This window comes from Microplitis mediator, chromosome 7 (genome assembly GCF_029852145.1).
Source record: "Microplitis mediator isolate UGA2020A chromosome 7, iyMicMedi2.1, whole genome shotgun sequence".
NCBI lineage: Eukaryota > Metazoa > Arthropoda > Insecta > Hymenoptera > Braconidae > Microplitis > Microplitis mediator.
Genome location: NC_079975.1, coordinates 9507271 through 9522929, shown reverse-complemented (window position 1 = coordinate 9522929; position 15659 = coordinate 9507271). Strand labels below are relative to the sequence as shown.

General features: G+C 28.9%; 1 protein-coding gene across 9 annotated transcripts in view; it reads right to left on the bottom strand.

Annotated features, from left to right (window-relative positions):
• LOC130670721 (troponin I-like) overlaps nucleotides 1-15659 on the bottom strand; it is a 56886-nt gene that overhangs the window by 21369 nt on the left and 19858 nt on the right. For 5 of the 9 annotated variants that reach the window (XM_057474157.1, XM_057474155.1, XM_057474159.1 and 2 more), the window contains exons 2-4: nucleotides 14536-14579; nucleotides 6551-6679; nucleotides 6281-6404 (exon numbers count right to left, since the gene is read on the bottom strand). In XM_057474157.1, the coding sequence (XP_057330140.1) occupies nucleotides 6281-6404; nucleotides 6551-6679; nucleotides 14536-14550 (268 nt within the window). In that variant the 5' untranslated portion in view covers nucleotides 14551-14579. Of the gene's footprint in view, nucleotides 1-705; nucleotides 807-6280; nucleotides 6405-6550; nucleotides 6680-14534; nucleotides 14580-15659 lie in introns of those variants that run through there. The other 4 variants (XM_057474156.1, XM_057474160.1, XM_057474153.1 and 1 more) reach the window with 2 other exon arrangements.

The window sequence follows — 15659 nt, the reverse complement described above, 5'->3', positions numbered from 1 at the left end:
AATATGCCTTTCTCGTATAAACAAAATTTGTTCAAAAAAGATTCCTAAAATATTCGACTTGTAGAACTTTTTTACACGGGTGATGAAAGATATTTTATTTATATTCTTAAAATATTCGATTAAATATAATCGATCTACAATTAAAAAGAGTGAATCTGAATATAAAATTTGATCTTAATTAAAATTTGCATTTGAAAGTTATCGTGCGAAGAAAAAGAGCAGAGATTGAATATAATTAAATTTTTAAAAATAAAAAATAATTTCTTTTTTTGTTCATTCAATATAAGAATACACAATTTAAGAGCATGGAGCCATCAGCTTTACAGCAGTTCCGAAGCTTCTTGAGTGCGCGGTCACGATAATTCACAATAAAATGCCATGAAATTTCGTCGAGCAGATAATTTTTTTTTTCTTTTTTCTTAAAACACATGATAGCAAAAATTTTCATATAAAAAACAGAACAATAGCGATGATGATTTAGAATGTTAATGAGATAAAAAAAAATTTATTGAGTATGAAAAATAATAGAGTATATAAATATATATAGATATGTATATACAGAAATATATAGTCGAAATTTGCAAAACACTTAGCAGTAGTGCATCAATCGTGCAAATTTAGAGATTCATCATAACATCATAGATGAAATTTATATATTTATAAAATTGTAGCCAATTTTTTTTCTTTTCATTGCAAAATTTATACCTCGTAATCCTTTCTTTTAACGATATATTCAATATCGAATTTTTGGTCTTCCAGTGTACAAATCCTATTGTGGTAGTCCCTGAGTACACGTTTCAACGCTTCTGTGCATCAATAATTGATATATTGTGTTAAGTATTTATTGATATTGTTAAAATGTTTTATATATTAATTTAAACATAAAAAAAAGATTAGTTTTAATGTAATGGGTAACAAAATAAAGTTCATTAAAACTCAGGAATTAAAATGTGAAAATTTTTTTTAACTTCTCGTATAAAAAAAATTCGTTCCAAAAACATTCATGACAGTGAACTTCAAAAATTGAGACAGTTCTAAACTTTAAGTCGAATATTTTTGGAACTGAAAAAGGCTTTTCCTGCACTTTTTTTTTTTTTTTAATAAAAATAATTTGATTTGACAGTTTTTGGGTTTAAAGAACATAAAAAAAAAAACGAAATTATGAACATTTACGACTCTTTCCAGAATTATTCAGGTATAAGGCAAAAAAATAAGAATGATTTGAAAATATTTATCAAAATTTTTTTACTTTTATTAAAACTTTTTGGAAAGGTCAGTTTTTTTCACATTTCGACATTCAAAAATAGTCCAAAATTGTATTTGTTTTATTCATTAATAAATCATCTTTCAAATGGTATGAATTTAAATTTTGTTGAGTATATTTGAACGAGTGTAAAATGTTTTCTACGTGAGTGAATCAGCTCGGATCGAATAAGCGTTAGTAGAACACATCTCATTGCTTCGCAAATGAGTTGTGCAAAATGAGTGATCGAATCTGATTATGAACTCACAAAATTGTCAATTCAAATAAATGAATAAATAGCAAGAAAAGTGCACACTAGTTGAAAATTTTTCACACTTCTAATTATTTTAAAGTTCTAAAAATGTTCAACTCAAAGTTCGGAATTGTCTTAATTTTTGAAGTTAATTGTCAGGAACGTTTTTGGAACGAATTTTTTTTACACAGAAATTGGCTAAAAATAGTTGATGGACTATTACAAATAAAACTATAGTTTATAAACAGAAAAAAAAATCCTCAACGGAAAGTAAATATTTTTGATTCAAGAAAATTTTTTTGAAAGCCTTAATTTTCTCGATAATAAAGTAGAAATCTCCTTTGACCAAGACAAGTTTTCGTGGCTCAAGAAAATCTTGACTTGGCTCCCAAAAACTTCTCTCTTTCAAAATATTTTCTTGACTCAAGAAAGTTTTTTCTGTGTAAAAATAACAATAAAGTTTTGATTTCAGGCAACTAAATAGTATTATTTGAATAAATTTAAATTGTCTTAAACCTGAAATTTTTTTAGTCACATTTTACGATGTTAATATGTTATAACTCAATTTAAAAAAAAAAGTACCAATTAATAATTATGGCTGAGGTAGTTAAGATGTAATTAATGTAAAAATATGATTAATTTCATTTTTCAATTTTTATTAATATGATAGAAATTACATGTCAGCCCATACGACCTTTCATATGTAACTTATATTTTTTTGACTATTTTTTAAGTCGCAAATCCCTCCCTTTTTTCCACCACAGCGCTCGTCTTATCCTTACTATATAACGCATTTGAAGGAAGAAATTGAAAAATGTCAGAGAACCCAATTCAATATAGTCAATCTGTTCTTTATATTCTTAGTTTTTTTTCCTCTATACATGCGGATAACAGATAAGTATCAAAAGTCTGAATGCACGAACTAAATCATAAGGGTTTAACTTTTTGCCCAGAAATAAATTACCGAGAATCTAACACCTATCTAATTGTTCACCGATCCAATTAGTAACCCTCCCATTTTGCTTTAGTTACTAGGGATAATCCGTCTCATCTGTACACATACTGCTGACCGTTGATTATTTGAAATATCATTCCAAGGAAATAACGACTTGTTGAGTATAATAAAATTGGCAGATATACACGGGAAAAAAAACACGTAATTTTCCTATATTATATATAGTAATATTTCTTATATATAAAATTACAAAAGGAATTATTGACTTATTTTCTTTTTGCATCTATATAAACTTATAGATTAAAAAAAAAACAAACTTGATATTTAACTATAAATTTTTTTTGTAAAATAAATTTTAAATGTAGAAATATTTTTTCAAGGTGAATAGAGTTTCCAAAGTAATTAAAAGCTTGTGGTATAAAATGAACACTTGATAAAAAAAATTATTTTACTAGAGTAAAGTAAATATTGAGTTGACGAATCAACTTTAGCGGACGTTAAATCAACGTTTTTCTAGAATAATTGAAATAATATATATTGAAACGATGGTATATTATATATTCTATAGAAATATTTTTTAAAAGTAAAGTTCTCATTAATGTATTGGATGATTAACTTAATAAAAAAAATTAATCGTAAACTGGCAAGAGTGGCCTATCATGAATACTTTGGGCTCGTTTATTTTAATACTTCAAAAGTACTTTATTCATCGCATGTGTAATTTATTTTACAAATGTACTTTTGGTTAACAATTGTTCATTTTATTGCTCAAAATTACAATTAGTTAAATTCTATGCAAAAAAAATTATACCTTTTCATAATTTTTTTATAATGTAGAAAAAATTACCATGTTGCCATAATACCCATTATTAGAGCATAGTAAAAATCGCTATATAAAAATAGTAAGATTTACTATGTCCACATAAGAGTTTTTACTATGTCCGCAAAGTATAAGTTACTAAGTTACACATAAGAAAGATTCTAATGTCAGCATACAGTGAAAATTTTTTATGTCAAATCAAATCAAAAATTAATCAAATTTTTAATATAAAAGTATAGTAAAAATTACTGTTACACATAGTAATAATTACTATACGAATAGTAATAATTCCTCTGCCGGTATAATAAAATTGCTTACGTTAAACTTAGGAACTATTACTGTAACACTCTCCAAAAACAAATTAGTAAGAATCACTATTTCGTATAGTAAATACTCACCCTCGCAGATTTAAATCACGGTGGAAACACTGTGGAAGTGTAAACACAGTAGATCCACCGTGGTTACACGGTGGGTTTGTTCCATTTTACCACCGTGTATACACAGTGTATCCACTGTGATTCCACAGTGGCTTTGTGCCATTTCACCACCGTGGTTCCACAGTGTATCCACCGCGTAATCACAGTGGAAACACCGTGTATACTCGGTGGTAAAGCCACCGTGGAATCACGGTGGATACACCGCGTAATTACAGTGGTAAAATGAAACAAACCCACCATGTTTCCACCGTGATTCTAAACCGCCAGAGGGCACTTATTGCTAATAAAAAGTATACACGGAGAAATTATTCTTGTTTGGAATGCTATGATGTTTTAGTAGTGCCGGACCATGTTGGCCACCTGTCGGCAATTGAAATAAATACATGTAAAAATTACTATGATCATAGTAAAATCGTCAACAATTATATCACAAATTACTGTGACCATCGGATGTTTGACTACGGTCATGGAGAATAGAGACCTATGTCTTTAATAGGAGTAGTTATTCGGCTAAGAGAGAAAATATGACTGCACCGAGAAGAAATAATTGGAATATTCACTATTGTAACGTAATCACTATTACACGGAAAGAAAAAAATGGGAATTTTCCCAATTTTACTTGGGGAAAATGCCTTTGTTGGCATTGTAAATTTTACCATGTCAACATGTGAATTGTAACAATGTCACATGGTAAATTTTGCTTTGTTACATTGGAATTATTCCTATATTGACAAGGTAAATTTTCCTATGTCAACATTGGAAAAATAACTATGTAATATAGGAACAATTCCCATATCAACATTGAAAAAATTCCTATATTAACATTGTTGGAATTCCTCTAATGCCATGGGAAATTCTCCAATGTCAACATGGGAAAATTTCCTATGTTAAGGTGGGAAAAATTCCCATGTTAACAAAGTAGAAATTCCCATGTATATAAAAGAGAAATATTTGTAAACTGATGTTTTTTTTACGTAATTTATGAAGTAAATCAAAATAATTCAATTGAATTGATGATTATATACTGTCGGAAACACGATGTAGGGGAGCCTGGGGCACAAAGGTCCCCCTGGGGTACGAAGGCCCCCCTCAAAAATTAGGTAAAAATTTTTTTTCGTTTTCCGTCAAGTTATGACCTCTACAATGTTTTTATTATATTTCAGGTCAATATGTAATATGTGGGGCAAAATGGACCACTCGAAAAAAAAAAATTGTGACGAAAAAATTTTTTTTTTTCCGTCAAGTTAATTTTTTCGTTACAATTTTCTTTTTTAGTGGTCTATTTTACCCCACATATCACATATTGGCCTAAAATATGATGAAATCATTATAGAGGTCATAACTTGACGGAAAATTAAAAAAAAAAATTATTTCTTATAATTTTTTTTGGGGGGGGGGGGGGGAACTTCGTGCCCCAGAAAAAAAAAAATTTCTTTTCGATTTTTTACAAAATTTTAATTGATTCTTCCGAAATAGACGAAAAATACATGAATTTGATAGTTAAAAGCCACAAAAAGAAAAAACCGGCTTAAGGAGGCTTTCGTGCCCCAGGCTCCCCTAATTGATTTTTACGTACTCGTTTATATTAATCGAATTTATAAAAACATTTGTTCATTCGTAGGTGCTACAAAAAAATTTTATTTAAATTACACAAAATTTTTTCGGAAACTTTAAAATTCTATTTTCGTAAATCTAAAAACCTTCACACATCCCTATTTTATCGCTTTAAAGCCTAAATGATACAAATGACCAAAATATTTGGTATTTTAGTGATTTTAGCTTCTTGTAGATTTTTTCCATGCAACATAGCAATTTTTCCTATGTTGACATGGAAATTTTTCCCATGCCAACATGGATATTTATACTATGTTTCCATGGGAATATTTACTATGTTAACAAAGGAATTTTTTCCTTGTCAACATGGGGAAAATTCCCATGTCAATATAGAAGAAATTACTCCGGAAACATGGGAAAAATTCCTATGTTGACATGGTAAAAATACCCATGTCAATTAAGGAATTTTAGCAATGTTAACAGAGGAATTTTTCCATGTCTACATGGAAATTTTTCCAATAGCAACATGGAAGATATTCCTATAATATATTGGTAAAATTCCTATAAAATATGGTTATATTCCCATTTTTCTCTAGTAAAATTTCCCATGTTGATAAAGTAAAATTTGCCATGTCAACAAGGGAATTTCTCCTAAGTAAAATTGGAAAAATTCCCATGTTTTTCTTTCCGTGTACTATTAATTTTATAAAAATTTATTTATAAATATATATAGTAGACTCTCCTTTGCCGCATGGTAATTCTTACTATTTGAATGGAAACCTGTTCTACCTTGAAAAGAATTAAAAACAACTATACGACAGTACTGTAAATATTATTAACGCATTAGTGACAGTTAAAAACTATACATTTATAATAATTACAATACGTAGTAAAAACTAAAATGTTTTTTCTCCGTGTGGTTTTTTTCCCGTGTAGGATTGTTGGGTTTTTTTCTAATAATATATGCAGAGAATATTCATAACTAAATTAAAATAAATAAATATAATAAGTCCGTTACCTTCACTGACGTTTTCAATATCTTTTGGTTGACCACATCGTTCTTCAATAATCCGTCTTCTTTCCGCAGCTTTGCGTTCCTGTTCTTTCTTTAGCTCTTCCGCAGCTTTTTTACGTAACAGCAACTATAAAAAGTAAATTTATTCAGTATTATTTACATAATAATATACTGCGATTTATTATTTTTTTATTCTTTATATAATTTTTACGTATAATAATTTTAATAAAAGAATAAAAAATAATCAGATAAAAAAGAAACATAGACACGTACCCTTAGTTTCTTTTTTCTGTCAGGGGTCATGAAACCCTTCTTTGCTTTTTTCGCCTTGGAAGCCTCTTCTAGACGAGCGCGGACCTCCGCCCTCTTCCGCTCCGTCTCCGCCTGCTTCTTCTTCTTTTCCTACATTGTCAGTGTGAAAAACACTTTAAACTCTCGTTTGACATATTTTTTTTTTCCATTCACCAACGACAAAAAAATCGACTGTAATTCCTCACTCAAGATTTTTTTTCCCAAAATATTTTTTTTATAATTGAAAAAAAAATTCCGACAAATATTGGAGATAAAATAAAAATAACTACGAGTAGTAACGACATTTTCATCGATAAAATTTTTAAGATTCTATCAAAAAATTGTTTTTAAAAAATAATAAATATTTTTTGTTAATTTATTGATTTTATAATTATATTTTTATTTAGTCTTGATACCGTTCAAAAATAATTTATTAGAACATAAATTATTTTGAAAATTTCACTTGTTTTCATTATCGAGGTGAGGCTACAGCCGATCGGTGATATATTTCCCCGTTGTTTTCGTTCCTGTAATAAAAAAAAAGATATTTTTCATTAATAAAAAATTTAGACAAAACTTTTTTTTTATGTAACTCATGCCCAAAGAATACGCCGCTAACTGGCTAAAGTCAACCATAAAATTTTATATTAAAATACAATCTTTGCTGATTGGTCGAAAGTACGATTTAACTTTTCGTCCGTCGCGTATCTTTTGCCGAACGTCGTTAGTCGCACGGTGAGGGAATCGCTGCAATGTTAATTTTAGAGAAATGTTGCTACCTCGATTTCGAAGTTTCACTAATTTACATCACATTAATAATTTTCTATTTAAATTTTTTGAAATTAAATATCTACTAAATTTGTTTATTTTTTATAGATATGGCAACTTTGCACATCAAATTGTACTTACGAAATCAGTTGCACTTCAGGGTCTCACACTTTTGAAAAATCGATTTTTTTTTGTTCGTCTTTTCTTATAGTTAAACATTTCAAGAATATAATCCCAAAATTTCAAGTCAATCAGAGCAACCCTTGCCTCACCCTCCCCTAAGTTGAAAAAAAAAAAACAATTTTTTCACTTTATTCTTCTAAAATTTCAAACGCATTTTTCTCGAAACTATACTTTTTCAAAATCCGTGATCACTGCCATTTGAAAACTACATGACCGATTTATTTCAAACTTGGTACACACTTTCTACATATAAAATACCTCCCCCCAACGTTGAGTTTGAGATTTTTTTTTTACATTGAGGGATTCCTACCCCCAAAATGGCGGAATTTTTTATGAAAAATAGCACTTTTCACTTTACATGATCACCAAAAATTTAGAAATGAAAAAAAAAATTATGAGAGATCGTTAGGGGGAAGGGTTTGATGATACTTAAACTAAATTTTAAACGTACTCGACTTCAGATAATTTTTAGCTGCGATATAGTGATCACCGCAAATCGTGTTTTTTCAAAAGCGTTCTTGGGAAAGATTGACACCGGCTTGTTTGTGGATATTTTCACGTTAACATTCTAGGGAGTGTTATTGAAATTACACTTAGCAATGTACAAAAGGTTTAAATCAATTTACTTTATCCATATAGCTGAAAAAAACTCGCAAAAAAGTGTTTTTTTTTACGCTTCAGACCCTGACCTCCCCCCCGTAATACACGAATTGCCGAATCGGTTGAAAAAAATAATGATTAATTTTCCAAAAATTATTAGTATTAAAAAAAAAAAGGTGGGGATTCTCTCATAGCGCGACGGACGAAAGGTTCATATATATTAAATCACTACTTTGTAAATTAAATCATGAAAATTTAGTGAAATGAGCAGAGTATATCTCTACTCAATAATTCAAGCCACTAACGAATCTATTAACTCCCTCTTTTATGACGTCACTTTGAATTTAGCTGCCTTATTACCATGACGAAAATCTCTAGACTACACATGCACATTCAATTAATCAGCACACGAATGTGTAGATCAAGGCAACGTCAGCTAAATTTTATAATCTTACATGTCTCTATTAATCGGTATGACATAACACCAAAGTTGACGTTTTTAACTTACTGCTATGAAAATTGTGAATTTTCAAAGAAAGAAAAGTTATTAATCGAAGTCCAATTTTAAAAAATCGAGCTTTTATCGAGGGCTCATCAAGACTTACTCTCTGAACATGAATTAGTGAAATACGTGAATATTCACTAATTCAGAGTGCCAATCGAACCACTTTTTGGAATTAGTGCACGGAGAAAAAAATATTGCGCTCACCACTCAACGGTATTGTGATATTCACTCTCCTCGGTTGGTTATACTTTGTATACGGAAAGTCTTGATCTATCAGATCGTGATTATCGCGATTCCGGCGGATCCCGAAATCATAAGATCGTTTTGCTATAGTAGCGATCCGTTCTGTTGGCAAATAGCCATAAAAAATTTGAGGTTAAAATAGATAAATTTTCAACTTTAACTTCATTACAATTTTATTTTTAGTTGGAATTAATAATTACATGCTAATAATTCTAATAGGTGCAATAAAAAATTATTATTTAATATTAAGAAATGTAAAGTAATAGAATATGGGTAATTAATTGATGTAAATTTCACAGTCTTTTTTTTTTTCAAAGATAAATTAAAAAATTAATCGACAAAAAATAAGAAATTCTTGCATATTAAATATATAATTCGTATTTTTTTATCGTCATTGTGTGCGCTTTAAATAATTAATAATCTTATAAATAAAAAATTTGGTTATGAGTGATGGCGCTTGAGAAGTAGATCGCGATAATCACGATCCGTTTTGGTAGGATATGGATACGTTAACTGACGATCACTATACATTTAAGTATATTCACAATCCGTAGGATCATTATAATAAGTATCTAGTGTTTCATTCATATTGATATATATATCGTGAAAATCAAGTAACAATTTAGTACTAATCACGATACAACTGTCGCTCTCCGTTGGTGAGCGATAAGCGCAATATTTTTTTTTCCGTGTGGTTCGATTTGCACTCTGAATTGGTGAATATTCACTTATTTTCACTTATTCATGTGTAGAGAGTAGAACTGAATGGATTTTAAAGTAGATCCGGGAAACAGTTTCCAAATTATTCAATAAATAAAAATTACAAAAAAAAAAAAATTTATGGTTTTTGTTGCATACACAGTTGAAAATTTTGTATTCTTGTGCATAAAAATTCAATGGTTAACTATTTTGTGTCAATTATTTGACACCATCAATTGTCAATTTAATTAAAGTTGAATGTGTTATCTGATTTCAACAAATTTTAAATCTGTGTTATTGTTTGACACAAGTATAATGTGTTAAATTAACACAAAAAATTGAATTGACTGTTTGTGACGTGTGATATGTGTTAAATTTAACACAAATTTTTCAACTGTATAACTGAACTCGAAATTCATGCTACACAGAAAATAAAGTTATCTTGAGTCAAGAAAATATTTTGGAAAACGAACGTTTTCGGGAACCAAGTCAAGATTTTTTTGAGCTAAGAGAATTTGTCTTGGTCGGAGAAGATTTCTACTTTATCTGAGAAAATTTAGGTCTCCAAAAAAATTTTCTTGAATCAAGAATATTCACCTTCAGTCGAGAATTTTTATTTTCCGTGTACCGATTTGTTTCAAAGTTTAATCAAAGCTGAATCTCAAGAAGCCCTATCCATTACCCAAAAAAACGTGCAAATCGGTTAATTTATTTCGAAGATATCATGGAACAAGAATTAGCTTTTTCAGTGAAATATACTTTCTTTTAGTCCAACCGTTTTTTGAGCTTAAAAATTTACGAATAGTAACGTTCTTGAACTCAAAGAGCTCGAAAACAACAAGAGGATTTGGGGTTGCCCCACAGGGTCAACCGTTTTCCAGGTTTTTTTTTATTGACTTTAGACTTTTAACGGCATTTTTCTTCGTACATTCAGTACATAAACTGTTGCATACATCTAGGGACATCGGATATTATATTCTCGTGTCTTGGTAACACTCGAGTATAATACCGATTCTACAAGATGCATAAGATACTATTTTTGTTAAAAAAAAAAAAAATTGTACAATTTTTAATTGAACATTCAATTAATTTCATTAAAGAATTTACTATGTAAGTAATTAAATTGATGAGAAAGGGATCAACAAAATAAAAACGAACTAAATAAAGCTGACGGGCAATTGATTACGTTCTCAGTGTAATGCTAAAGATACAAAAGAAGATTCGTCTACGTGGTTTCGCATTAAGCAGGTCTAAATGCGTCCATTGCCGGGATAGAGTTTAAAAGAGCATTACTGATGAGATATTTAGTCTGGTTCGCCTCATAGAAAATTGTAATTCCGGCTACTAAATAATTGCTCAATATAAATAAAATATATACATAAAACCACTGTGCTTAATTTAATCACTGTCTTATAAGATTTCAAAGTATGTTTAGATACTTTTATGTACTGTTTAATTTACGATTAATTTTGATTACATTGTACAATTTTTTTTTTTCTTATTAACATTGCTTGAGAAAATAAACATCATAAAGATAACAAAAATAAACATACCTCTTAAATAATTGTTTATACTGCACATAGAACAACATTGATCATGATGATGATGGTAATGATGATAAATAGTTTCATTAAATTTTTGTTTGTTGATGTCGACAATCAGGAATAAATTTTAGATTTCACATGAAAAATAATAATGAATAAATAATTAAAATTTACATCGTTTGAATAGTCAAAATTTTATTTTTATTTTCTAGGATAATTGTCATTAATATTCAATCAAATTCATTAATATTACATTGCACTGAGAAAAAAAAATACTTTTATTAAGAAGATTTACTTGATACAAGAACATATATTCTTGATAATTTTCAAGAATATATAATTTTGTCTCAAGAATTCGTAGAATTGAAGGAAATAATTTTTATTTAATTCAAGTAAAGATATTCTTTTGTTTACTCATAATATAATATCAAATTCATAGAATAACAAAAATAAATTTGATGCTCTTTTCTCAAAAAATTGATCATTAATAAGAATAAAATAAATATTTTGAACGGATTTCTTGAACCAAGAAATTCTTGTTTGGAAAACAGTATTTTTTTTTCTCAGTGTGATATCGTTTTTTTTGTATGAAAAAAAAAAGCATAATCGTTAATGAAAATGCAGTGTGACTATTTAAAAATTCATGTTCTATGTTACTCTGATTAAAAACTCCGATTGAAACCAATGAATTCCGATTGAAAGTCTATCGGATTTCAATCGGAATTCAGCGGTTTCAATCGGAGTTTTTAATCAGGGTTATTAATTAAAATATGGAGTTAAATTATAATTTAATAAAGTATAGAACTAATGTTTTTTATTTTAAATCTCAAGTTGTTCTGAGCGATATTGTGAGTTTATTAAAGCATTGACATTAAATTTCTCTATTCTACAAAATAATTACTGTGTAAAAAAATTTCGGAGTGAACGCGGATTTAACCCAGAGCGGATGACTGTTTATTTATTTAATCTACTCGGAGTGAAATTTACTCCAATAGGAAGTTTATTTTAATACTAAAGTTTCCAATCGGAGTGAATTCGGATTTAAATAATAACTTTTCTATAGAATTAATATTATTTAAAATTAACTGATTCATTTAAAATTTAAGAACAGTAATTGAAATTTCACAAAAGACACTGTAAAGAATTTTTGGTGTGAAAATGGTCCCCGAGGATTTTACACGGTCTGCTCTGTGTGTATTGACGGTGTGAAATATCAAGCCGCGTACTTTTAACACTGTATGAGTTTTTTCTTTCAGACTGTTCGGTGTTATTAGCTCAAATATTGTCCGATAATATAATCTGTAGTTAAAAAAATTGTCAAATAATATAAAGGTTGCAGCACTAGTATATCATCATTATTATTGATGTAGATTATTATAAAATAAAAATAAAGTGTCTAGTGTCGAAGTAATCGAGAGTTTTGAATAAATAGCTTAAGATTTACACCATTGGTGGTGTGAACTTTCTAATTTACACGGTCTAAAATTTAACACCGTGCGTCGTGTAACTTTCACACTGGCAGTCTTGAAAATTTTAACGCCAAATCATTCACACCACACCGCGGAGTAAAAAATTTTTACAGTATAACATACATTAAGATTAAAATTTTTGCGAGTTTATAACTCGAAAATTTAAAGGAATGTAGTATTCAAGTATATTATCTCTTAAAATTAATCAGTGAAAAGTACTCCAATCAGTGAATATTTACTGCAAGAGTAGTCCCAAGTATATCACTAATTCAATCAGTGATATACTTACATTGTAAAAAGAGCGGTGTTAAAAATGGACTCATTTTAACTCCGCCCGGTGTAAAAATGAAATTACACCGGTGTAGGAGGAGTAATTCACCGGTGTTAAAAATACCGGTGTAAAAGCGGAGTAATACCGCACTGAGAGAAAAATTTACTAATGTTTGATAAATTGATTTATCAAATATTCAACTGTATTTATTAAATACTATCCTACACATATCAAATATCGATCCTTCCATCGACTAAATATTAATAAATTGATATTAACATTTGATAGGTCGCTGATCAATATTTAGTAGGAATTTATTAATATTTAATAAACTTTTATCAACTATTGATATGTGAGATTTGTATATAGTATTAATGAGTGTGGTGGCGTTGTACCCTCTAACCTAACATATTGCCTTATACATGCGTTACAACTAACAAATTGTTTTTATGCTTGTTGAAATAATAAAAAAAAAAATTAAATAAAGTGTTATAGAAAAATGATTAAAAGAGTGGGGCTTGCTAAATTCGACCTAACCTATATTAACTAAACAAACTGCTTACATATCACGATAGTATATAAGATATGTAGAAACGTAAACTATATCAGTCTGTATTTATTAATATTTGATAAACCACCGATCAATAATTGATAAACTATTTATTAATATTTAATAAACACATTTACTAATCTTTAATAAGCGGTTTATTAATATTTAATAAACTGTTTTAATATTTGATAATGACCGACTTGGGAACAATCTAAGTAAGCTGTTTATCAAATATTGATAAATTTTATTAGTATTTGATAAATTCTTTTCTCAGTGCGGTGTAAGAGCGGGATAAACTGCGTCCGCTTGGAGTATTAACTTTAAAGATTATAAAACACAAAAAATGTCAGTTCTTTATGAAAATTAATAAAAAATATCATTTACTAACAAGTATAGTGATCGAGTAAGTAAAAATATTCTCAAAATAAAATATTTTAACACCGGTAAAGAATATCTACACCGGCGGCGGCGTTATTTTCACACCGCTTTCGGTGTTGAAATTTAACACCGCCGATTTTAACACCTACACCGCTTGGACTTACCCCGGTGATTTTTTACAGTGTAGGACTGATTCGCAGAACTTTTTACTGATTCATTTTAAAAGAATAGATAAGTACTCAAAGAATAATGCACGGTAGTATTTACAATAATTCATAGGAATGGCTCCTACATGGAGCTTAGACAGAGCTCTATCGAAGCTCCGTGAGTTCCCATATTGTATGAGAACAAGTTTTTTAAAATACGAATTATATATACTGTAAAAAAGCAAAAGTGAATCGAAGTTTCGGAGTTTGAGAAAAAATCATTCCGCATGGGGAGTAAAAAGTTTATTTTTAAAGTTAGTGTTAAATTGATTAATTTTAATATCAAAAACAGTTATTGAGTCATTTTTAACTACATGTCATGTGATCAAACAATGTTTGAGTTTTGAACTAATAACGTCAATCAGTATGAAAGATAACACTCACACCCTGTTAAAAGTACACCGCTTGATGTTTCACACCGGAAAAATTTAACACCGTCAGTCACGCCGAGTTAACCGTGCAAAGTCTTCGGGGACCATTTTCACACGAAAAATTTTTTACAGTGTATAAATATGTAAAATATTATGAAAATAATTGAGTACATACCAAACCTCATCATCAGCCATGGCAAAGACTCTTGATTTTGCTCAAATTCCTGAAATAAATAAAAAACATTAATTTAAGTACACTTATGCATTTAATTTAGCAAAACCAATATAGAGTTTCCGGTGTTCAAATATAGACCAAGTAGTAGGTCCCCACCACAAAGTATGTAAGCTTCGACTACGATCCAAATTTGGTCGCAACGACCTAGTCGATCTTTCTCTATCTCTTTTTCTGTCTATATCTCATTGGTACTAATAAAGTATCTATTTTACTCAAATATTTATCATTTTTGTTCACAGATTTAAAAATGTCATTGATTATCATCAAAGATTAACAGTATATTATGTAAATCTATACAATGACAACTTTAAACTATATACATAAATTTGCGATCGAAAGTTTAGGTTTGAACATACGTCAGTGACGGTGGATAGTTTGTGTCCTCAGACACTTGAATGTTCTTACCAAAGTGAGAATCAAAGTATGCTCTCCAACCCCTAAAATTATCTTAACTGAAGTTTAGTAGCTACTGTTTGTCTAAGTTACAAACGGGACTTTAAGCTCTAATAAGTCTCGTGGGGAGTAATTAATTACCTCAGCAACAGTTCCTGACAATTCTAAACCAGCCAATTATTTTTAAATTACTATAAATTATTTCCTTTACTGCAACTGCACTTTTTTTTTTCAACTTAATATATATTTTATTTTTACATCTGCTGTAAATAAAATATTTTCATTTCATCATATAAATATAATTTATTCCATAAAAAATTTATCAACCTAAAAATGTCAAATCATTCATCAAGTTTAGATGAATCGCAACATATGACAAGCCAGAATTATGCAAGACTCACGTCATACGTCAGAGTATGTCCCATAATAAAGATGCAGGCTAACAAATTTATTTATAAATATTACTCTCTCTCTCTCTCTCGCTCTCTCTCTATTTCACTTTAGCGTTATATATATAGACGTAGTATATTTTTATTAAATAATTCAATTGCAGTCTCATAAATATGAAACATAAATGTCTAGTGCATTTATAAAAATAAATTTAAAAAATAAAAAAAGTATGTTAGTAATAAAGTTTAAAATTGTTTACAATGTATAAGTGTTATTAATGGTGTTA